This window comes from Dermacentor albipictus, chromosome 1 (genome assembly GCF_038994185.2).
Source record: "Dermacentor albipictus isolate Rhodes 1998 colony chromosome 1, USDA_Dalb.pri_finalv2, whole genome shotgun sequence".
Classification (NCBI taxonomy): domain Eukaryota; kingdom Metazoa; phylum Arthropoda; class Arachnida; order Ixodida; family Ixodidae; genus Dermacentor; species Dermacentor albipictus.
Genome location: NC_091821.1, coordinates 237,446,390 through 237,470,443, shown reverse-complemented (window position 1 = coordinate 237,470,443; position 24,054 = coordinate 237,446,390). Strand labels below are relative to the sequence as shown.

Genomic DNA, 24,054 nt, shown 5'->3' with positions numbered 1-24,054 from the left:
GGGCCCCTCAGTTAACCCTCTTTCTTCTCGTAGGTTGGTTATTACATCACTTCTGCCTGTTCTACATACTTTGTAGGGCTGCTTTCGAATCCGTGAATATCACCCATGTCTTTGGCAGCTGCTGTCGAAGTACATACACAAGCGCCTTCTTTATGCCATATAGCTCAGCTGATGTAGATGATGTGGCTCGCTCAAGATGAAACGAGAATGGTTGCCCTGTAGAGGGCTCAAAAAGTCCGCACGATAAGCAGCGTTGAGCTGTAGCGCCATTTGTGAAAACGTGCATTGCGATTGCGTATTCTTTGTGCATATATTCCAAAACTGTCTGATGGGTCATTGCTTGAGGCATTTTCTTTTTCGCATTGATTCCAGGGATATACAGCACGATTTCCAGTGGTGACAGTGTCCAGGGCATAATGTTTTGTGGCATAATTTGTGACACCTCAGCAGGAATCGAAATATATATGCTTCCAACGGCCTGTCCAAAGCTAGATCTAGCCCAGGTTCTAGAAATATCCTTTAAAAAGTGGGTCTTCGTATGAACGACGTGTCTGAGATGAATCCAAAGTATCAACTGTGAAGTTAGCACTTCAAGAGGCAGGTATCGAGCTTCTGCTACAGTTCCTGAGCAGGACGGCCCCTTCAAAAGGCCAAGACATACTCGAAAACAGTTTTCCTGCTGCCTCAAGTTTTCTCTTGCTTGAGGGAGACATTTTGTGCAGGATCGGTAGGTAATACCGTAGTGTTTTGTCAACATAAGCCTTACGGAGGAGCACCATTGATCGACAGTTGCTGCCCCACTGTGATCCGGCTAAAAACTGGAATATGTCTGATACCGAGGAAATCTTCTCGCTCAGTTTTTTTTCACTTGAGGCGACCATGTGAGATTTCTATGTATTGTCACACCAAGAAAACTTTGTGTCTTGATGTATAGAAGGGTGCGACCACCCAAAACTACTAGTGGGTACTACTACTGCTAGTAGGTATTTTTCCATATGTCTCTGCGTGAAAGCCATAGCAGCGCTTTTGTCAGGGGGCAATTTCAGACCCCTTGAATTTAGGTACGCCTATATATTTGCCAACGCTCTCTGAAGACGTTGTTGGGTGGTACTGCGGGAACACGCTGCGCTCCAAATGCAGTTATCGTCCGCATACAGTGTGATGCTGACACCACGGGGCAGGCTTCTTTTCAGATGGATGAGGACTAAATCAAATAATAGCGAGTTTAACACAGCTCCTTGTGGCACTACCTTCCCAATGGCAAGCGCTGTGGGGCCATCCGGAGTACACATGAAAAGTTAGCATCCTTGAAGATAGTCTGCAATCCATGCGTAAAGTCGTCCTCCAAGACCAAGGGTTTCTGAAGCATCAAGTGACCAAAGCAAGGACATTATCAATTGCGGACCGATTTTGATGGAAGCCGTTCATTTCCTCGGGGTAAACTTTCATAGTTTCCATGAACCAATTTAATCGTTTGAGAATCATTTTTTCGAAATTCCTACGCAACTAAGAGGTATGGGTCTAAAGGAGGCATAATTTGTTGGCTGTTTTCCTGGCTTCAATATAAGAATAACTTATGCAAGCTTCTATTCCATAGAAACCTCCCCATTTATCCATGAGGCGCATTGTAGTACTTCAGCAAACGTAGGCGAGATGTGCGGCATAGATTTGCGAGGGCTTCATAACTTGCACCGTCATGGCCAGGTGATAATCGCTTGTTTGTGTCGCCAATTGCTTCTGTGAGCTCTTCAATTGTAAATGGTAATTCAAATTCCGGAAGGGTCGCTCAAGATGGACTAGGCTGATAACTTGCAATTTGTAGAGCTTTTGCCCCACTGGAAAGGAGCCTACAGTAATGCTCTGCCACCTCTTCCAGCGATAAGCGCTCATTAATGACGCACGATAAAAGGGTAAAGCTGTTGCGACTATTTGCAAATACGTCTGACAACTCACCAGATTTTGCTCAGCGGTTTTTGTGTGTCCAGCGTCCCACAAAAGTCTCTCCGCCTTTTTCGGTTCAGTTTGGTGAGGCAACGCTGTATGCGTCTTTGTGCCCATCGACAAGTTCTGAGGTCTTCGATATTCTTAGTACGCAGAGCCTTCCTTTCGGCACGCCTTCGAATGGCACATAGTCTTTTGAATTCTGTTGTTAGTAGGTAGATTACAATGCTTAGTGGTAGAGCAGGTACTTTGAGGCAGTGAGCTATTGTCGGTATTAATTCTGCATTCGTAGTCAAGGCCGTGATCCCATTGTCTACGGCTGCTATGTAAGCTTGCCAGTCTACAGACTTCACTTTCACTTTCGTGGGTGATGTCCGAAAATGAAGGGCAGACATTAGGATGGGCTAGGTGTGGCTACCTTGAGTGTTGAAATCCGTACACCAGCCAAACATAGGGACAGCTTGACTTGATACGAATGTGACGTCAATGCAGCAACAGTCTTTGGGTTTTTCAGGTATGTTATGTTGGTGTCGTTCAAGGTCTCTATATTGTATCTTGCAAGAAGCCTTGCCAGCTTAACACCACGAGCACATGTGTGTGAACTGCCCCAGACCTTGTTATGTGCATTAAAATCGCCACAAATAGTATGTGGAGATTGACTGCATGTCAACAAGTTTTCAAGTCTTGACACATCGAAAGGTCAGCCTGGTTCCAAGTAGATGCCAATGTTAGTTGTAAAAAGTTTGCAGATTCTTCAGTAAACGTCTGTTTTCCCTTGAAATAATGGTTAATTTACCCGCACAGGCTTTCCGAAGTAACCTGAAGTTTTGTGTGCTTTTGTACTGTAAATGTGTATCTGTGCTTGTCCTCTTGGTATTTGTGTTGAGAGGGATTGTTTGTACTGGAGGCTTGCTGGATGCAAATTGATTGAGATGGGTTCTGCATAATGTGCAGCAGACACAAGCCCAGAAGCCACCTTACTACCATGGGGACATAATCTATTACAACACTCAAAGCCAGCAGCACAAGCAGCGGCCCACCCCTCCTCGAAGGCCCAAAGCAGCTATCCCTATCGTGCCTCCCCCAGGTTCCCAAGGCACAGTTCAGGTGGGTGCAGCTGGTTGTGACAGCTGAATTGCATGCTATATTTGCACCGCTTTTGCTACGTCGATTGCATATGCCATAGTATGGTTAATTTTTAAGTGATGCTTTATGTGCATGGTTTCTTTCTTGAATGGCTTGCACAATATGCACACGCGGAGCTACTCATAGTGGCCACCTTCATGGTTTCTTTCTTGAATGGCTTGCACAATATGCACATGCGGAGCTACTCATAGTGGCCACCTTTGAGATACCTTCCACCCATCTCTGAGTCTCTCTGATTTGTCATGTTGGACTGCCCAGGACTATTCAAAGGGCTGCTTTCAGCCAGCTAGTGTTGGCATATGCAGCGTCTCGGGCAGTCCTGGGCTGCCCAGGATCCTTGTGAAAGTATTACAGTTGCTTTGGCTGCCTTTGCTTTCTTTTGACCACATCTGTTGCGCTGTAGCTTTGGCTTTCCTAAAGCATGCATTTCCTGCTGGGTATTTCTGCTTCATTGTGGTCTGCCCTGGCTTGCAAGCACACTGTGATGTTCAGGTAAGCATGTTTTGTTTTATTTATTTTGCATGGTCACTGCACTAACTTTGCTAAATGTTAATCTCAAGTCCCTTTAAAGGGATCATAACTATTCAGATGTGCAGCTACAGCACATGCACTGTGTGCAAAGGCACTAAACTGAGTGGACTGAGTTTTGTACTTCTGGCTACTCGTAATGGCAGTACTTCCTTTAATATCAGGATCGTAACCCCATTGGGCACTGTACGCATAAGTTTAGATGCTTAGATAATGCCACAAAATTGGGAGTAATAATAAAAATGCTTATAATATGTCGTATACATCTTAAGACATTTTTGATGGGACCATTGCTTCAAAATTAACATGTGCATTGTGGGCTTTAGAGAGGGCTTTTGGGAGGTTGCTGTTCGCAGCACCTTTGTGTAGGGGGTTCTCATATAAGGGATTTTCTTTTTATTTAATTCATTGGAAAAATTTGTCGGGCAACTTTTTCAAGTGCCTGGGCATTTTTCAGGTACACTGTGCTTAAAATAGTTGTTTTGTATTCTGTAACAGTACAGTGAAATCTCGTTGATACGATTCGGCTAAATACGTTTTTCGGCATAATACGTTTTTTTTTTCGTTCCCGGCCGATGCCCTATAGAGGTAAATGCATTTTTGTACGGCTAATACGATCGTATTTCCACGTCGGTTTGGATAATACGATCCCGGAAACGTCTTCTGTATGATGATAACATCAGAGCCAGTCCTTTGAAGCGGGTGGGCAGAGCTACTGAAATTAACATCGAGCGAAACGACAGGCACGGCGGACTAAAGACGCGGCGACGCGCGCTTTGTATGCTCGAGGCTTGGCCTGGCTCGGCTCGGCTAGAGTCCGGCCGTGCTTCTGCACAGCGCCTGCAGCAGTGTGGCGGCCTCTGGGAGCAATTTTCGCAAGCTCGAACACCAAACGCACCGCATCGTCGGCGCGGTTGAGGCGCTATTGGCGTTTTTCCGCGATGTGATGCGGAGCGCTGATTGGCCGGAGCAGCGCGTTCAAATCCCGCGGGGTAAAGCGCGCCTACCATTGGCTGCTGCGCCGGCGGCGGCGGCTGCTCAAATCCCGCGGGCTAAAGCGCGCCTGCCATTGGCTGCTGCGCGGGCGGCGGCGGCTCCTCCCTGTGATGGCGCGCTCGCGTCCCTTGCTCGCCTGCTTTCGAGCTGTTCATCGCCTAGCGCTATCTTTTAGATTATTTGCTCAGCTTTCTTTTTTTTTTCGCTAGTTCATCGCTGCACGCGATGCCGGCAAAGCCCAAGACAGTGCAGATGTTCGGTGCACGGGAGCGCGATATGCGTCTTGTACGAGCATCGAACTTCCTATCTTCCGCAGCGAGTGCCGACTGCGTAGACGCTTTTCAGCGGCGAAACTGTGCTTTCGGCTGTCGCCAGTCGAAAATCCGACACACTGAGTGTGCCTGGAGCCGCAAGAGCTAATTAGAAGCTCCGCAGGAGCTTTCTAATAAAAAAAAAAACACGTGTTCAACTTTAAGGCCTGTTTTCTCGGAATGTGTTTTTTCGCTAGTAGTGGTGCTAGGTAAGGCGATATCTCAAGAACCGCTTTTCAGATTTGTATGCCGTTTTTTTATTCTGTTCCTGAGTGACTTTGCCAGGGGGTAACAGGCTTCTTTTTTTGAAAGTTGGTGGAGTTAATTTATAATAAGCAATTAATTTTTGATGAATGTGGTCATTACTGGCTACATCAAATTCAAAGTTGTCTTAAAATTTTTTGGAGGGGAAATTAAAGAAAAGGGCTCTTTAGCCCCCTGGGATATCTATCAAGGAATCATCACAGTGAATTTCAGCTTCCTACGATGTCCTGGCATTTCTCCAGGCTTTTCCTCAGGCATATACATGAATCACCTAGTTAAACCTCAATAACTCTGGCACTAATAAACATATCTTCATGAAACTTTGCAGTTCCTCATAGTTCGGTGGTGTGAACATATCCTGAAAGTTTCATCTGGATATTTTAAAAAATAAGAAAGTTCGGTCTCCAGGGTAGCCTCCCCCCTTAATAAAAGCAAGTTCTGTGCCAAGTATGTATTATTCGCGATCTTTTGGAGTCCGTTTTGGATAATACGATTTTTGGATAATACGTTTTTATTTTCGGTGCCCGTGAGAATCGTATCAACGAGATTCCACTGTATTTGAGTAAGGTGCAGAGCCCATATTTGTGGATTCAACAAAACTCCCTGAAAAATTAAAATTCCTTGACTTTTATGCTACCGCATGCTTTTAAAAATGCTGGAAATGCAAAATATGTGTTAAAACTTAAATTTTCATTTGACACGATTGCCTCGTGTTATTGCATAAGGGCCTTACCTGTGTAAAGGCTGCACCTCAGAAAGCACGTCAGGTTAAGCGTTGGCAGTGTGACACTTTGTCTTGGCACCAGCCAAGTTGTTCCATCGCACTCATCGTTGCACTTTCCACCTATGCAGCAAGAGAGCCCACACACGCTGTTTCCCATAACGACAACTGCTACTGCATGCTGCCTTAAACAAGTGTGCACTATACTTAGAATGCTAGCATACAGTCTTTCCATACTTCGTGCATATGTATGTGCAGTGGGCTTTAACCACTCCTATAAAATTTGCACAGTGTCTATTGACTGCAACATTCCATTTTTATTCCCCCTGAAAACCTGTTCCCTCTCGCCTTTCGTCATGCAACCTTATGTGCAACATGACATCATTTTAACATCATTTTTCCGGTAAACCAGACTCTGGCTGCCCCTACTCCAAGGTTACATGCCAGCAACAACAAATGAGGCTGTAAACAAAACCAGCATAAAGGTTTCCAAAGATTGCCACATATGGCGGCAAGCAGGTCTGTTTTCCAAAGCAGATGCATGTTATTTACTATTATTTGTGTACAAGCTATACTCGGAAAATTTGAACCTCTGTTTAAAAAAAGAAGTGCTTTGTTTACTAGAATATGGCTATAATTAGCAGCTGTAGGGTATAGGGACGTTTCTAAGCTGTTTGGCAATATACAAAAATTCACACCTAGAATTTTTTGTATCTGCGCTTGCAGGAATATGACTTTTCACATGGATTTTTTTTTTACACTTGGCTTTGAATAAAATCTCTAAAAATTTTGCCGATGGTGGCATTATTGAAGTGGTCAGTGAATATGTGTTGTATAATTGAAAAAACAACAACAATAGATGTATATTCCTTCCAGGTGCCATTTAAGTCATTTTCTCTGTAAAATATATTTTCTGTACGTTTGTGTGATGATCATTTTTTGGTTTCAAGCAGATAACAATACAGTGATATCCCAGCGATTTAAATCTCGAATTCGAAATTCGAATTAACGAATAATTTGAACTGATCGACTAGTCCTGGCAGAGTCGTGTGTATTTTAATAGGAAAGAACTCTTGCAAAATTGAACACCTTGAACCTCAGAATCGTTATTTCGAACAAAATTTCTCTTCTCACAGACTCCCTTTTGGAAATTGGACTGTGTGGTAGTTGCTAGAACAAAAATATATTGGAAAATTTTTCGACTGCACACTTGGGCCACCAGCAACCACCTAGATATTTGCCTTCATATACTTTATTCTGACACTATGCAGGTATTACGAAAAATGTTTTTAGCCACATACAATATATTTTACTGTATTTTCGGTGGGGATTCTAATTTGGTACGTAAATTTGGCATGTATATACCTCCTACTGATATTTCTGACAGCAGACGACTGGATGTTTCTTTTTTGTGATAGGAAGCACACTTGTCATGTTAAGTAAAAAAAAATACTTTACTTTTCTTTAAATTGAAATGAAAATAAAACAAAGAGACCTAGTCACCTTATATTGGTGCCTGTAAAAGTATGAACTGGGTTTGTCTTAACAATGGAAGCTGCTAAGAAGCACCTTGAGTGCGTCCTTTTGGAGACCTTAGGGCTTAGCCTTTTGAAAAGATTAGCCTTTTGAAGGCTAATCATTTAAGAACAATCTCTTCATGATGAAGCCTTGATACATTTCAGTGCTTGATTGCCGAAGATCCAATATATGCAGTCTGTCACATTAGCTTTATGATGAACTTCTGCCCTATACTGTGCTCTGTTAACATGCCGGTGTTGTTGCATTTGTCAGGTGACTTGCATGATCATAGGCCAAGTGCACATTCCACTTGTAGGTTTGTTTTGATTGTAGGCAAAGGAAGGGGCATGCACATGATCTCTGCACATTGTGTAAACACTCTCACTGCAGGTTCAAGGCACACTTGCTGGTTGCTTTCATAAATTCTACATTGAATCTGGCATAGGCAAGTAGGAAAGGCAACCAGTGCGTATATTTAGCATCCTTGTAACCCCTTCAGATTTTGTGTTCAGTAATAGCAAAAAAGGTGTAAACTAAGGAGTCTTAAAAAAGTTTGGGGTGTATTTCATTACATTTTCAAGTGCTGTTTTCAAGAATTATAGAGTCTTCACAAAAAAAAAAAAAATTGTTGAATGTAAGAAATATGTCTTTTGTGGTTTTCCATTTGATAACTTCTGAAATTCATGTAACCAGTCCCTAGGGATGTCTCATTTTACACTTCTCTTCATGTGTTTCCACTGTTCATAGGAGAGTGCTCCTGAGCCAGATGGTTCGGGATCTCATCAAAGCAAGTCAGATGAAGACCTTGAGGATAAGGGAGTCGCTGGCACAGAACCAGCTCTCAAGGAAGGCCCGACAGCACAGCAAGCAGTTGGAGGATTGTAGCATAGCCCTTGTCATTCTTATCCTCAAGTGCCACACTACTGCAGTTTGTTCTTTGTGCACAGCTTCCTGGAAGCGCTCTGCTTCTGTGTCATTAGACACTTGTCATACTTTTATCTCAGTTCACTGAGGTCTTTTTAAGAGAGATGCCATTAATGCCATTACAGAGCAGAGATCTGTTTGCAATACGTGATATGCACTTTTGTGGATAAAGAAGCAAGGTTTTTCTAGTTCTTGTAGAGAAATAATGTTTTATTCATTACTTGGTAAATAGCAGCTTGGCAACTGCCATAGTTAAAAAAAAAGGTTAATGTAAAGGCTTTTAATGAATGGCATTAAGTTTGTTCCTGTTATGCAGGTTATTGCATTGAAAAGGTAGCAGTTGCGCATAATTGTGAGTCTGTGTAAGTGTGAGCAAGATGCCAAATTGTGGTGTACTTGACTCTTTCCTTGCCACAGCAGAAGGTGCCTTAAGTTAAATTTATTATTTGAAGAAATGCTATTTGCAGGGTATTCCATTGTATGGCTTGAGTAATGTAGCTTGGTGCATTGGTACATTTAACACGAGTGGAATCCAATAAAATTAAGACTAAAACAAAGGAACAAATAAATGGAACAAGTACCTGTGCGTAACTGAATGTTTAATGAAAAGAAAGCAGTCTCCGAAGAAAACGGGGTATGCAGAGGCATCAAAAACCTCAAGCAATAGCTCAGGCATTATCAGAATTTGGAGTCTCATGGATAATACAGTACATTCACACATTCAATTTAAAATTTTTCATCATCTGTTGCTCTGATTTCTCACCGCTCTTAGTTTTGCCTTCACTTGCACTGGACCTTTTCAGAAACATGCAGTGCCGTGCTCTTCCCTTGTGGTGTCGTTTGGTGAGAGGGTGCTCTGGGCAGCTGCTGTTTATGCAACTGCAAACGCATCGTGCAGATCTCTTTTCTCAAAGTTTTTACTTAGTTTAGTGATTGGCAGTTGCTGGGTGGAAGTGTGCATACTGCTGAACTTTCAGCATGCCACATAAGAAAAAATGTGTGTGTATGAATGTGCTGTGCACAGGCTGCAAGAACAACATGCTGTAAGATAGTGGTGTCTCATTACCACTATGAAAAGGTGTTGACTTGGCAAGTTGTTTGGGCTTCATCTTTTGGCACACAATCATTAAACTTCAGGAATTGGTCATTATTGCATTCCTGTGCTTTTGAGACTTGAAAATGAGTAAATTAGGCTTTGTCATGTGCATGTCATAGAGGAAAATGCATGAGGGAGGCCATCTATGTGATAAACAATCACCTTCTATCAATGCTGCCTCCTTTAATAGTTTTCAGTTGTGTTAAGGTACTGCAACTGCAGACTGCTGTGGTACATGCTAGGTAGTTGTGATGATAGTGAATAAGGCAGAGAAGCTTGATTTGGAACCAGTACTTTGCAAACATCACTTGCTGAGGTCGTCGGCATACTCTAGTATCGGCAGTGTGAGTGGGTGTTGGCAGCTTATGTGTCACTGTTTACACATCAGTCCAGTGACACCAGAGCGGCACACGTAACTAGTGTAGACTCGCCAAAGCATTCTCGCGTCAATTTCATTTGTGCACTGCGGAAAGCCAGCCCATGTGTCGTGGCATGCATGATATTGTGCAGAGTTTGCACAGCTAATAAACGCAACGGCACAATTGCAAGCATAGTATGCAGCTCTGCATCATAAGAAGGGTGGAAAAGGACACTGGGCATATCCAGCATTAGCAGCAACTTATGCACATGGTTAACACATTCTTTTTTTCTTTAACTTCTTTTCTCGAGACGGAGATGATAGCTGTACATTGTATTGATGCATGTGTGTGCCCATGTGTATACATTGTCACTGTTGCAAACTTCTTTTTTTACATGTATCTGTAAAATGCCAATGCAACATGCACAAGAGCAAATCCACAGGCACTCAGCAAAAATCTAAACAATCCCATTAACAAACAGTGCAACAGTGTTGCTGATATGACTTTTCGAGTGTCGCAGCATGATGTCTGAATACTTGCACATCTGTGAAAAAATCCAGGACTGCAGAGTGCTTGCTGACTTGGAACAGCAGAAAAAAGACCATACAATGCCTGTGCCTGCTGCAACGACCATGTAAACACATTGTGGTAGCAGATGACACCAGAGCCAATGAGCTTTCATTCGGGCTCCTTGGTGTCGGCTTCTAGGGGCACACATAACTTTCTGAAAAGGTCCATTGACGCATCAATACAAAATGGCTGGCGCATGCAATTGCAACAGTGAAATGGGAAGTGTCCTTCTGTACACCTGTCTGCCCATCCTGTTTGGTTCTCTCCTTTGTCTTGGTTATCATTTTGCTAGATTCCACTGAAGGTAACATAGTTTCTCTTGTGCCATATTGGCTTCACTCAAGGTTTGAGCAGTTTTTGATGGAAACTATGTCATCGTGCACCATGGCAGTGCCATGCCTGCCCACTTCATGTCAATTGGATGGCCATTTTTCACCCATTTGCCCCCTTCGCAGGAAGTTAATGGTGCTGTAGGCTTTTGCTGCCCTTTATTTAACCTTGGCAGCAAAGTTCGTGCATTATCTCTGCTGTCTCCTTGAGATTAGTTCTCAATATCGAAGCTTGAAGACCATGCTTATGGTAACATAGTAGGCAGTTGGCCATTTCACTGGCTTGAGTTGGTGTGGCGTTTCTTTGTTTGTGGTAGCTCACACCCTGAAATGATTGAAACACTATAGCTCCAGGAGGGAACAAGTGTGCTGTAATGCAAGATTTCATGTTCTGTGCTACATGTAGCATAATATTGCTTTGACACCTTCTCAAAACAGCGTTGTGTGCAGATCAAGAACATTCTTATCATGTTCAAAGTGTTTCATTGCCCCTTTAAATGAAAAACTGGGCTGTTCACACAGGCAGGTCTTAATGCAGAAGTGATTGGATGATGAGGCTTGCTGCAAGCTGCCAGATCAGTGCTTAATGCATTCAGAAAACCATAGGTGGAATTTATCGATTTCCTTGGCTGTGGAAAGAAAAGGGTTAAGCTTCTTGTGTGCTTAGTAAAAGTTGTTACTGTGCTATTTGCTTTCACATGCCACCTTTTGAAACCAAGGGAAAAAGTCAGTTCTTGGTGTTAACAGATATGCTTTTTATTGTCTTGAGTGAGTTCATTGTTAAAACATAACTTAGTGAGCCTTTGCTGTGTTTGAAATCTCCGCACTACAATGCCTTAGTGGGAATGGTAATAATTGTATTCATGAAAATTTATATGTAACAAAATCAGAGCTACCGCAGGAAACGGATTTCTTGCTCTGCACGTTTTAACCCTTTCGCTACCATGAGAAAGTCTTCAAGTTGTACAGGAATTGTTGGTGTCTTTTTTATTGGTACCTAGAGATTTTTTTGTGCTTGTAAAATCAGCATTGTTCCATCTTTAAATGCACTTTTCTCTCTCTCTCTCTCTTGTCATGACCCCAAGAGGAGATAAGTGTTAGGTTTGACATTTAGGCACTGTGTTACGCTCATGTTTTCTTTTGGTAGTGTCCATCATGTTGTTAGAAATGAATTCAGATTGCTCTAGGACTCGCTAGGCATGGGAAGGTGCTTCACTTACTGCAGGGTCTGAAGAATGGAAAATGTTTTTGGCATGTTGGGCATGTCAGCTTAAAACCACCTTATCGGCAGAATCCAGCCAGCACACAAAATGCTACCAAATGGAACCCCTGCCACCACCTCACATCAACAACTGCAATTAGAAGCATGTTGCCAAAATCAGCAACTTATTGGCTTGTTGGTAAAACTTATGTGATAAGTGGGCATTGAGAATTGGTAGGAAAAGGGCTAAAAAGTGTGTACTGTTACCTCACATCAGAATTATATACACCTATTACCTGCCTATACATAGATTTACAATCCTTATTCGTGCTTGAAAAATCTTTAAATTTAATTTTCTGCTATGCTTTGCAAATCTTGTTTGGACAACTGGATGCAATCCAAAGATCAAGCTAGTTCAGTACTTTATCAGCTTTGTGGTGGTGTCATGCCTGTTGGTAATTCACATGCTACACGTTTTCGTTGTACCTTCTTCTTTATGTGAAACTAAAAAAAAGCCAGCATTCTTATCTTCAAGCTGTGAAGCATAATGTTACTTTAAATCTTGTTCATTTAGTGGCTATGGTGTTGGGCTGCTGAGCACGAGGTCGCGGGATCGAATCCCGGCCACGGCGGCCGCATTTCGATGGGGGCGAAATGCGAAAACACTCATGTATTTAGATTTAGGTGCACGTTAAAGAACCCCAGGTGGTCAAAATTTCCGCAGTGCGTGCCTCATAATCAGAAAGTGGTTTTGGCACGTAAAACCCCATAATTTTTAAATCGTGTTCATTTGCTGTCTCGGCCTTAAAAGCCCTTGAACCCCACTCTTCCCCACTCCAAACTGCTGTAAGCCCTGTTTCAATGTTTAATATTTTATGCCATTGAGTGATGGTCAAAAGCAACACCAAGAAATGTGACAAATGGTTGCCTCAAAGAAAAGTAAAGCTGTTAGTGCAACTAGATGTGGTAGAGAATGTCTGCTCCAAATGTTGTTGAAATTTCCACCTGAGAGAACTATTGAGAGCCAGCACAATGGAACCTAAAGGGTATGTTTAGCATGTTGAGAATGATGTGTAGGCAGTTAGAAATGAGTCATGGAATGAAGTGCAAGAGTGTGAACTTGTTCTAGTTGGTTCACCAACACTGGAAAAACTGCGTAAACTACAGGACCACAGGAAGACAAGGCAATACAGTTTTTGTGTTGTCGATGGATACAATGAAGTGCATTATGGGAAATTTTCAAATTTCTCTTAGATGTGCTTTGGAGCTCAATGGAATATCCAACACTGCATTTTTTCAGAACCTTCTATGGTATCAAGATGAGATTTAATAGGAATAGAGTATTCGGGGGAAACGTGCCAGAGAAACTTAAGTCTTGTATTTAATTTCCTCCATTATTATACTCTATGCACTTACAAAGATAGTGCACATTTAATTCTAATGTTTTGTCTTGATTTGCATAATTCAGAATTCGCAAACATTTTAGTCCCCAGGGTGATTCCACGAGAGGTAGAGCATGCGTGTCGGCTTGATATATTTTTTTGTCTTTTTTTTTATGTCATGTAGGAATATTCAAACTGCACAGAACTGTAAATATTATTCCCAAAAAGCGTTCCCGGAAAGCCCCCAAAAATATTTCAAGGTGGCGGTGTGAGCGCCCTTCTATTACTTACCACAATATTTTCCAATTTTGCAACCGAATTAAATGCAATCTAAAAACGTTGTGTTGAAAAACTTTTCTGCTCATTTCAATACACTTCACAGTAAATTAGTTCCATGCATTTTTTGATGCTCTCCATAAAGGACAGAAATGTAAAAAAATTCCAAACATGGCTCAGATCAAAAAAAATTTGTAACTATGATGTCTTGGCGCATTTTCTAATTTACACATAAACTTTAAAAATGTGTCACACATAGAACATTCTCTTTGGAACATTAAGCAAAATATGATTTTCCTACATGAAACACAAGAGAAGAAAAATAATTAAAGAAGTTTAAAAAAAACTCATTTACAAAATATAAAGAAGCTCAGTTTCTAAATTTCGAAAAAATTTTGGATAGAAGTCCGCTTATGTTGGGCAAAACGTGAGTGATAATATGCTTCCTCATTTGCTTTATTCACAAAATATAACTGGCCTAAGTGGCCCATGTTGAGCGTGCTGGCTTTAGTGCCGCGATGACTCGTTCCAGTTTGTTAGCAATTACTCTCTCTTAAAGACAGAAATGGAAATGGTTTCCACAAATGAAGGAAGATTTACCTGGGTTTTTTATTGTGGCAAGAACAGAGAACATGTTTTCTGCTTTGTTTTCTGGGACACAAGAGAAAAAGCTCGACGCAACTTGTGATGCTTGAACAAATTAATTGTGCATACTTTGCAGTTAGTATTTAAAAGGGTCTAATCTCCGTCAGCTGGCCAGCAGCAGTTCTCGCAATGGACAGTGCATGTCCACTTGACAGATTGCGGGCACACATCCACACATGCCACGACTGAATTGCCATGCCATGATATGCCACACATGCCATGACTACCACTCCACTGACTTCTACTGACGATGCTCCTTCATGGCTGCAGCAGGCGCATGAAGCAGGGCCCCATTCTTAAGGTTGCTGCTAAGTTGGGAGACCATCTTATGTGCTGACTGAATGGAGGCGGCGCTTCCAGACCTCAGGTTGTGCAGGGAAACTTTGTGTTTAAGGAGTCCACCCACATCGTCACAGGCATTCTTCCCTTGCCTGGTAGCGGAAGATATCCACCTTCTGGACGTATACTTGGAATGGTACAACTCATGCAGTTCGTACTTATTTTTAAAATTGCTCGCTGCACCATCGCTGGCGTATGTTACATGACAGTGGACGGGTGGTTTTTCATCTAACGCTTCGTGCACTCTACCTAGGGCGTAGCAGACGTGCACTGCGTCGTGATGCATGTCATCACTTATGGGAGCAAAGCTTTGTGTAGCTTTGCTTGTTGTGGCGACACATGTGAAAATGGATATTTGTTTCCTTTGCCAATGATACGATTGTTCTATTTGAGAGAAGGACTGTTCAGTTTTCCACAATATCAAAATGCAGAACAATGCTTCCGTGCTGCTCGCACTTCTTTGCCTCATGAAAAGCCGCGGCTTGAGTGCAGCGTATGGATTCCTCATTTGTGAGGAAGCCATTTGGTCACCCATTTGCTGGGCTCTTTCACAAAAAGGGTTGGAGACATCATCTTGATCGAGCCCCTGCTTTCCCAAACAGCAAATGTGACCTCGTCCTCGTCGACCATTCCCAGACTGGCCAAAATGAGGCTTTCACTCCATCGGCAGCACTCCTATTCACCTAACATACAATCTTTGGTTAGGGAGTTGCAACGGCACAATGTTCTCATGCCTTCCAATGAGATTTCCATACTGGTTACATTCTCAAACGTGGAGACAAAGGCTGGCATTAGAGCAATGAATGCAAACACAAACCTCTTGCTGTGGTGCAAGCAGCACCTATTTTGGACGCATACTGTAAAACTTTGACAGGGCTATGACACTTTCGGAGTGAGCTGCTTTCATCTGGAACGTCTCACGGATAGAACGCGTCATAAACCACTTTGAGACGTACTCTCTGGCCGTTCGTGATGACTTGCACAATGCCATTCTTGTCCGGGCTCTGCCAAGAGCACCCAAGTTCATCCTTAGTGAAGTAGTCGAGCGCAGCTTGTACATCCGATGGGCTTAGCCTTGACCTCGTGTATGGTCAAAATCTGACCACATGCTATGCTTCTCGTGCAAATTCCGTGCCTTTCCGAGCATGTACATTGTGACTGTTAGGATTGCCTCTTGAACTCGTTTGTTTTTAACTTCTGTTGACACGATGGTTAAGAGATGGAGATGCTCTGGATAGGACCTTGAAGTCTCGTACGCTTGCTTGAAGCTATTCAACCAGCTAGCGCCTGCACAACATTCTGTCACAGACGGTTCAGGTGTACTGATGCTTCCATATGCAGCGCTTAAAGTTGAGTATATATTCGTCGCCACGACGCTTTCAACCTAGGCCCGTTTTCTCTTTCCGCAAGATCATCTGCTGCGTTTGTGAATGAAAGATGGCAGCTTCAATGGTGAAACATAAGAAACGTGGACGTACCTGTTCAAGTTTTGAATTGCTTCTTTCTGAAGGAATGCCTTGTCTGCTTCATCGCCAGTGCCACTAGATGACAGGATTTCCTTGAGGCGCGTCAAGCAGTACTGGCAAACCTCGCCAGGGTCGCGAATAACCTCAGCCTCTCGCGGTAGCTTCTGCAGGGAGGCAGCATCCAGAGCATTTTTTTTTTGTTTTGTTTTTAGCAATCTTCTTCTGAACGCTTAAATAATTGGCACAGAATACTCGAACCAAGCTATAAGCCACATGCGTCGTGTGTATTCTGAACAGCATTGCACTTTTTCTGTCGCTTCTTCTGCACCCCTGTCATGACTCGGCCTCCAAAATGTCTCACAGTTTCATGTTTTATGAACGACGCCGGCTAAAGCTTTTCACTGCGAAAACATAAGGACTCCACTCGTTATCAAAGGGTAATGTTCGTCTGGCACCACCAGTTACCTCTGCTGTTCTCGGCGTGGGAAAGTGCATCAGCAAGGTGCTGACAAAACATAAATTAGGCAACCTTGGCAGCCTTTGGCCCAGTCATGCCGCACTGCACTTTTTCAGGCAGCTGGAACACAGAGGTTAAGGTTGAGGTAAGACAGGAAGACGTTATCTGTGAGCGACGCGGAAAACATGTGATAACGGAAAATGAAAGTAACTGCTCGGAAAATGACTCAGATAAATTTTTACAAAGGTGCAGTGTGGTGCACGCGGTGGTGCCGAAGAAGGTTCCATCCACTATCCATTGCATGTGGGGGATGGGGAGCAAGCAGTGGAGTAGCACCTCCATAATGGTGCACCTGCTGATTATGGAAGCGCTCCCTCGCTTACGGATTAGCTTGCCTTGGTGCCGCATACAGGTATTTTACTATGTGCACCAGGCGGGTTTTGGCAAGGTCAGCCACAACATGCACTCGTGGTATCTCGCATGCTGTTGACAAGTGAATAAGGAAGGCATAAGTGTTATGCCCACAGAGGTTCTAATCTGCAAACTCTGTACGCATCAGCACTTAAGACGGCGGCAGCCCCCCGTCCCAGCATAGGCTAGACACAAATAAAATCTGACAATACACTTTCGTTGAAAACCAGCTGCTAGAGCGAAGTTCTGAAGTAATAAAAAAATTAGAATTAGATATGTAAGAATGCAAACTGATAGACAACCAGCAAAGGTACAGAAGCCAGCATGCTCTACATAGGCCACGTTGGTCCATTATATTTTGTGAATAAAGCAAATGAGGAAACATTGCACCCACGTTTTGCACGACATAAGTGGACTTCCATGCAACATTTTTTGTAAAATTGGAAGCACAGTTTTTTCATTTTAAAAAAAAAGATCTTTGAAAAAAAAAACATTTAAGCATGTTTTTCTTCTTTCATGTTTAACGTAGGAAGATTATATTTTGCATAAATGTCACAAAAAAAAATTCCATGTTTGACACATGTTTCAAGTTTCTGTTGAAAGAAAACGTGCCAAGACACATCGAAGTTAAAAAAAAAAAATTTTTATTTGGGCCATGTTTGGGATTTTTTTACACAGCATTAAAAAACAAATGGAATTAATGTACTGTAAAGTGTATTAAAATGAGCGGAAAAGTTTTTCGACACGATGTTTTTAGTTTGCATTTAAATCGGCTGCGAAATTGGAAGATAATGTGGTATAGGGGGAGGCTCGCACTGCCACCTTCAAATATTTTTTTGGCTTGCTGGGATCGCTTTCCGGGCAATAATACTTTAGGTTCCGTGTAGTTTGAATATTACTACATGACATATAAGAAAAACAGACAAAACAAAAATATGAAGCGGACATGCATGTTTGATCTCTCGTGGAATCGCCCTCCCGTAAGCACTGAGAGCCCCAATTAGCAAAAGTATGTATGAAATGAAAAAAAAAAACTATGAAATGTTGGTATTTTTGCTAATTAGAGTTCTCAGTGCTTAATGGGGACTTAAATGTTTAGAAATTCTGAATTATGCAAATCAAAGTGAAACTTTAGGATTAAATGTGCATGATCGTTGTAAGTGCATTGGGCATAACGGAGGAAATTTCCAAAATGCTGTCGGTTATTACAATGCCAATTTGAATAGTGAAATAAATTTGAGAATTGTTGCTGTTGGCCGAAGCATTTCTGCTTGAAAATTTACACGAATATAAGGGCAACCTTCCACTTTTATATTCAACCATGAAAGTACCTTTCTATGTTCAGAAGTGCTAATTTGAGAGTGGTAACTAAGCAATTGTGCATTCAATGCTGCCAGTACAACTGTTGCAGCTGTGTGTGGCACACTGGGGCAGTGAAAAAAGGGCATGAGGGCTGTTGAGAAGCTCCATAGTGGCATGAAGTTTCAATTTCTGGGTAAATGCTCTGAGGTTATAACCTGGTACGCCAATCGCCTAGGCCTCTTTGACATGGAGATTATTCCATCAGCGGCAGCCACCCCACCTCGCAATTTATATGCCTTCTTTTCTCTCTGCTCTTTTCTTCCTAAGCCTGCACATACACACAATTGAACCTCAGTAGAATAAACTACAGTTAAGTAAAACCCACATCAAAATTTTTTCATTCCTAATTTTAGATAATTGAGCACCATGATTTAGTGAAAAAAATCTTGTCCTGGAGTTTCAGTTCAACAAATTCTGCATGCATTGCATGCATGCACCTGGAGCATCTGTGGCAAATAGGACATGTCGCTCAATACATGATTCATAATTTAATGTGTCCTCTAGCGTGCATAAAAATCGACAGGGTGGCGAATACCTGAGCAAGCTTCCCACTCCCTCACCCTGTTCATTGTCTTTAGCACTTCTGCACATGCTCCAAACAAATCTCTTCCATGTAGCTCAAAACAGATGCATTAAGGTTGAGACTATGACACGCTTTGATTAGAGGGAACCCAAATCAAGCAACTTCGATAAAATTGGGCTTGCTTTATTTATGCATTTACTGAGAATGTTTACCTTGTCGTAACTTCATTTTAAGCTAAACCGTTCACTCGAAGTTAACATGACACTTTTGTTTTTTGTTTTGTTTATATCCTCCACTGGGGGCTCCATTTAAAATGGTGTGTGTGGAGGGAGGGCGAGGGAGAGGTGTTAGAGCTTGCGTGCTGCATGAAACCACTGTCAATGAGAGAACAATGAATATTGAAATTGCAGCAGCAACCTCCTTGCTAAAATAGAATAAATCGTGTAGCACATCACCCCTAGGTGTAAGCTGTATTGTACATTCTTTTGTTCGGGAAGAAAAAAAGATTCTGCACTTTGCGTATGTGACAAAAAACTTCCTTATTGAACCACCAAGGACCATAATTAAAATCGTGGGAGGGGTTCCAGTTACTATTTTATTTGTATCTTTTCATTAAGATAGGAATGTGAGGCATCTGTTTTAACTCTCCGTCCATACTTTTTGTTTTCTGCATTAGTAGACTAACACAGTCGACACTTTATGTAACAAATAAATGCACTCAGTGGGACATGGATGCATATGTGAATGATGCAGCACATCTGTGCTGAATTGTGCCGATGATGTACACGTTGGTAAACATAGCACAGTCATTATATGCACAAAGACATTTCTTGCTTTGAAATGTCATATCTTTATTAGGCCTGCTTTTTGCAGGATTGAAGACTGTCATTGTCCTGAGGGTGATCACTGACATGAACGTGATAGTTTGTGCACAAATGCTTGAGCTTGCACTAATTTACAGGAATTTCAACTTAGTGCAGTTGCTGTCTCATTAAAACGAAAGTAAAATATGTTTGTTTTTGAAGAGGAAGTTAAAAATAAATGACTGAGCTTCTCGCTTGTCCATCTTTGTTTAGCAGCTAGGCAAATGAGCCTAGCCATTGCTAGGAACACCTGGCTTGTCCGTTCAGATCAAAGCAGATTTCACAAAAAGCACAGTGAGAGCTAATGCTTGGCACACTTGAGAAAGTACCGCTGTAAGACACTGTATTTTAACCTCCATCTTTGCTGGATATCACATGAATTTGCTCAAGTCTAGATTACTGCTAGTGACCACCAAGGCACTTGTACCACCTTCTGTATGATTTCCAAGTTCGTCATGCTCATAGCCAGAGTGTATACAATGTGCCAATATGAAAGGGAACACCAGATTTCTGTTTAACGCTAGTGATTTTTCTTGTTCCTCCACTGAAATAAGTTCCATAGAGTGGAATTATTTGGTGTGAGAAACTACACACTGAATAGCATTGACTGAGGCATGCACTTGCATGTTTACAGGAATAGCTATTTAAAAACAGATTGTTTCCTTTCGTAGTGGTGCAGTGTGCACATGTAGCCATGCAACATATCTATGGTTGCCAGCAATAGTTTAGCCCTAGAGTATATACTATAGAGCCTGCTACTCTAAAAAAGCAGACCACTTCTGGGAAGTGACAGTAGCAACCACAGTACCATTACGGGGCTGTGTGTCCTCTCTGGCTATGAGCGTACCAACTTGACTGATATTTCTAGTTGTAAGTGTGCAATTCCAATGCACTAGTTCTCATTGTTTATTGCTTGTCAAGGTGGCTAGCCAAATCACCTTGCAGATAATGCAGTATTTGGATGAGTGGCTTCTTTGACAATTTTATAAGCTATATGCAGTTGCAAAACAAGCTGCAATGGAAAATCTGTTTGTCTTCGAATATGGTGCTCTAAAGTGACAAAGTTGACAGGTTGCACTTAAGGAAACCATTTCAAGTGAAGCATAGTTAGTCCTAAAAGCTTATTTCCCCCACTTTCATATTGCATCCCAGTCCTTAATAGAAATTGTCAAAAATTTAGTTTGTCATGGCCCCTTTGAGAGCATTTAACAAAGTTACTATGGGAATTGTAACTTGTAATTTCATGGTCTGATATTCTCGCCATTTTGACAGCACTGCCATGTTTGCTTCCATGCCTCTGGCTCTTGTCTATTGTTACTGTGTTTTTTATACTGTGCTTGCTGTTTGTTTTTCATGGTGAACTAAAATACAAAATCCTATAGTTGTAACCCTGGGCATAGCCCAGAATCGTCAGAAGACACAGCATGTAGGTTGTGTCATGCCATGGTTGCCTTTGTTAACAGTACTATGATGCAGGGCATGACAGTCATAATTTACATTGTAGGAAGGGCATCAAGAGCATTTAAAAAATTTTTTTAACATAGTTTCAGCATTTTGTGTAATTTAATATTTGCAGATTCGTCGAATGTGTTTTTAAATTTAGGGCCAATAGGTGGTTCTGGGGGTATTAAAGTGCGTGCAACAAAGTGATAGTGTTTATGCATGGGATGTGCATGAAGAATGACAATTTTGGCATTGAGTCATTTCTTAGTTTGTGGGACATGCTTTAAGCTGCTTTAAGATATGAACTATGCACATCAAGTTCTAATTTGTAATTTTATTGTGAGTATTGGCCATTTACCTAGCTGTGCTGTTTGCTATCATGACTTTGTAGTGGCTAGAAGTCTGTGTTACTTTTTCTTGTAGTAGAGTTTTTGAGAACTCAGATGTGCAGGTAAGATCATCCTTCACAACTTCACAGTATTTGAAGACACTTTCCTGCAGCATAATCAACCATGGCAACAGGCTCTGTTCTGTAAAATGGGCTGTTAAAGTCCAGTCATTCTACTTAATGCTCTCGTTCTTTTTAACTCAAAGATACGCACAAAAAAGACTTCTTGCGTTTGCTCGTATATATTAAAACTGGCAGGCTTTTCTAATCTTGACCTAGTGCTTATTTACTGATAATTTACCAACTCTGCTGCCTTTCAGGTAGATGATAGCTCATGCAACATATCCTAATGAGAATTTATTGCTAAATGAATTTATAATGAACAATTTGCATTACTGTTATAAAACAGGCAGTAGCAGGAATGTGTTTATTTCATGCTTCTGTATGGCTGAGAATATTCAGAACTTGACTTGTTTTCTGATCCTTTCACACACCAGAAATGTGCACTGGAAATGTGCATTTGGTAAATAATAAACCTTCTGCTGACATTCAGGTTATTCCCTTTTGGGAATTTAAGGAAGCAACTTTCTTTTAATGCCTGATTCATCACTAAATAAATGTTACTGAATATTTTTTAAATATATAAGCATTGTTCATATGGCTTCTGCCAGGCAGATGTCAGTTGCTACCCAGATATATGAACTGTGAAATTTTTTGTAATGATTACCTACCTGTGTATGAGAATTCTAAATAGGGCTTCACAGGGTTGTATTACAGTCGAGGTTTTCAATTAAAATTGTCATTGCAAATGTAGAGAGTTACCAGACCAACACTAGTGAGGCAATTTTAAATATGAACCTACAGTGTAAATTTCTCAGCTTTAAGCCACAAGGGCTCCTCTTCATATGTGATTTCCATTCCTGTGCTTGGCCTAACTCAAGTGTAGACTTGTTGAACCAAAATTTTTTAACATTTTGTGATGGTAAACTGGGTATTGCAACCTTGTCTACCTCCAAAGTGAGGCCATTTGGTGTCTTCCTGTCTATGTGTTTGTCAGGCATGTTTACTCTGTAACAGTGTTGTGTGCCTTGGAGTATAGCTAGGTGTTAAAGCTACAGTGGGACGTTGCAGTTACATATTTCAAAAGCTAGTGGTTTTTTTTTTGTTTTTGTTTTTTTGTCTGAAGCTGTAATTATAGTACTGAGCAGTTTTAAATGGCAATGATGGCAATTGAATGTACGACCAACTTTCTCTATTGCTTCAGAGCTTGATGGCCGATTGTTGGCATCCCAACTTTGTTACTACAGCTGCAAAAAGTTACCAAATGTAACAAATATCTGTGGATTGCTTTGTGCAAGCGCTTCTTTCTTCCCTGTGTGTTGTTATGCTTGATGGGTGGAAGCAGTTTGTATGTGTGTAATTTATTCTTGTGCGATTGATTTTTCTGCATCTTTCTTTTTAGTCTCTGTTCGTGTGTTAAGCAACATTTCATATTTGCATGTGGAGCTATCGACGTGACAAGTAGTTTTTTACCTTGCTTGTTGGTGTGGCAAGTAGTTTTATACTTCACTTAATATTTTTATCTTATGTACATAATGGATGTGTGTAGCAGCAGTAACTATTAACAATACTTTTATGAAAGATATGACACCTAGATTTTGCTATGTATTTCACAATAAAATTTTTGCTGTGTAAGAAGGTAAATAAAAATTCATGGATTACACTGTGTGGTGTGTGAATTCCTACACTACTTATTGGTTGGCATTACACACACTTCTTTACCATGTCAATGCTCAGATTCAAGAGAATGGTGTTGGTGTGGACAAATTGCTTATCTGACGTGTGATGGGTGTACTCAAGGCCATGCAATTATGAAGTTGCTTTTAAACGTCTTTCTTACATTTGGTAACAGCTATAGGTTGGCAAAATAACTGACTCGCTCAAATATTTTTAGCTTATAGCCACTCAGGCTCGAACATCGCAAAACCAGTCTGTGCCAAAAACACTTGAGCAGTCAAAATCACTCGGGCAATCACTCAGGTTTGCGCAGTGGAACTTGCTCAGACATGGTGTGTATAAATTACAGCAGCAATGACGACACTAGCTTCTGTTGCATTGTAATTTTTTGATCCGACATCTACAATGTTTTAACAATGTCTCAAACATCTGTACATGCTCAGGAGTGCATGTTGCTTTTATGATCATGTTCAACTTGTATCAAGTGCAGCTTTTTGCTTTTGTCCATCAGTGTTTTGACAGCGTATCTTATTTATTTTGAGCAATCTTTCCCATTATGTGGAGTTTTTCCTCTCAAAAGAGCATGCAGTCGATTTCAGGCAGACCTTCGGCATAAGTTTGACTAGCAGCCTAGTCTCTTACTTTTTGAACACAGCCTCTGTAAATGACCTTATGTTTTGCTATACAGTACTGTACAACACTACATTATTGTTCAATACAGTACAAGTAAAAAGCATGCAAAGGCTCCAGTGCCAGTTCAAGGCACACAACTAGACCACCTTGCTTGCACAAAAAATTTGTGGTGCCGCAACATTCATATGGGCACAGGTTACCTGCGAAGCTGTTAGCTAGGCTGAA

At 41.5% G+C, this 24,054-nt stretch overlaps 1 protein-coding gene across 15 annotated transcripts in view; it reads left to right on the top strand.

The window, feature by feature from the left end:
- The window catches only part of LOC135901231 (protein CASC3-like), a 139,403-nt gene that overhangs the window by 73,551 nt on the left and 41,798 nt on the right, over positions 1 to 24,054 (top strand). For 13 of the 15 annotated variants that reach the window (XR_010564057.2, XR_011511106.1, XR_010564056.2 and 10 more), the window contains exon 9: positions 2,896 to 3,048. Coding sequence is in view for 9 of the 15 variants with exons in the window: in XM_065430937.2 (XP_065287009.1) it covers positions 2,896 to 3,048 (153 nt within the window). In the remaining 6 variants the exon portion in view is untranslated. Of the gene's footprint in view, positions 1 to 2,895; positions 3,049 to 8,172; positions 23,181 to 24,054 lie in introns of those variants that run through there. The other 2 variants (XM_065430940.2, XM_065430933.2) reach the window with 2 other exon arrangements.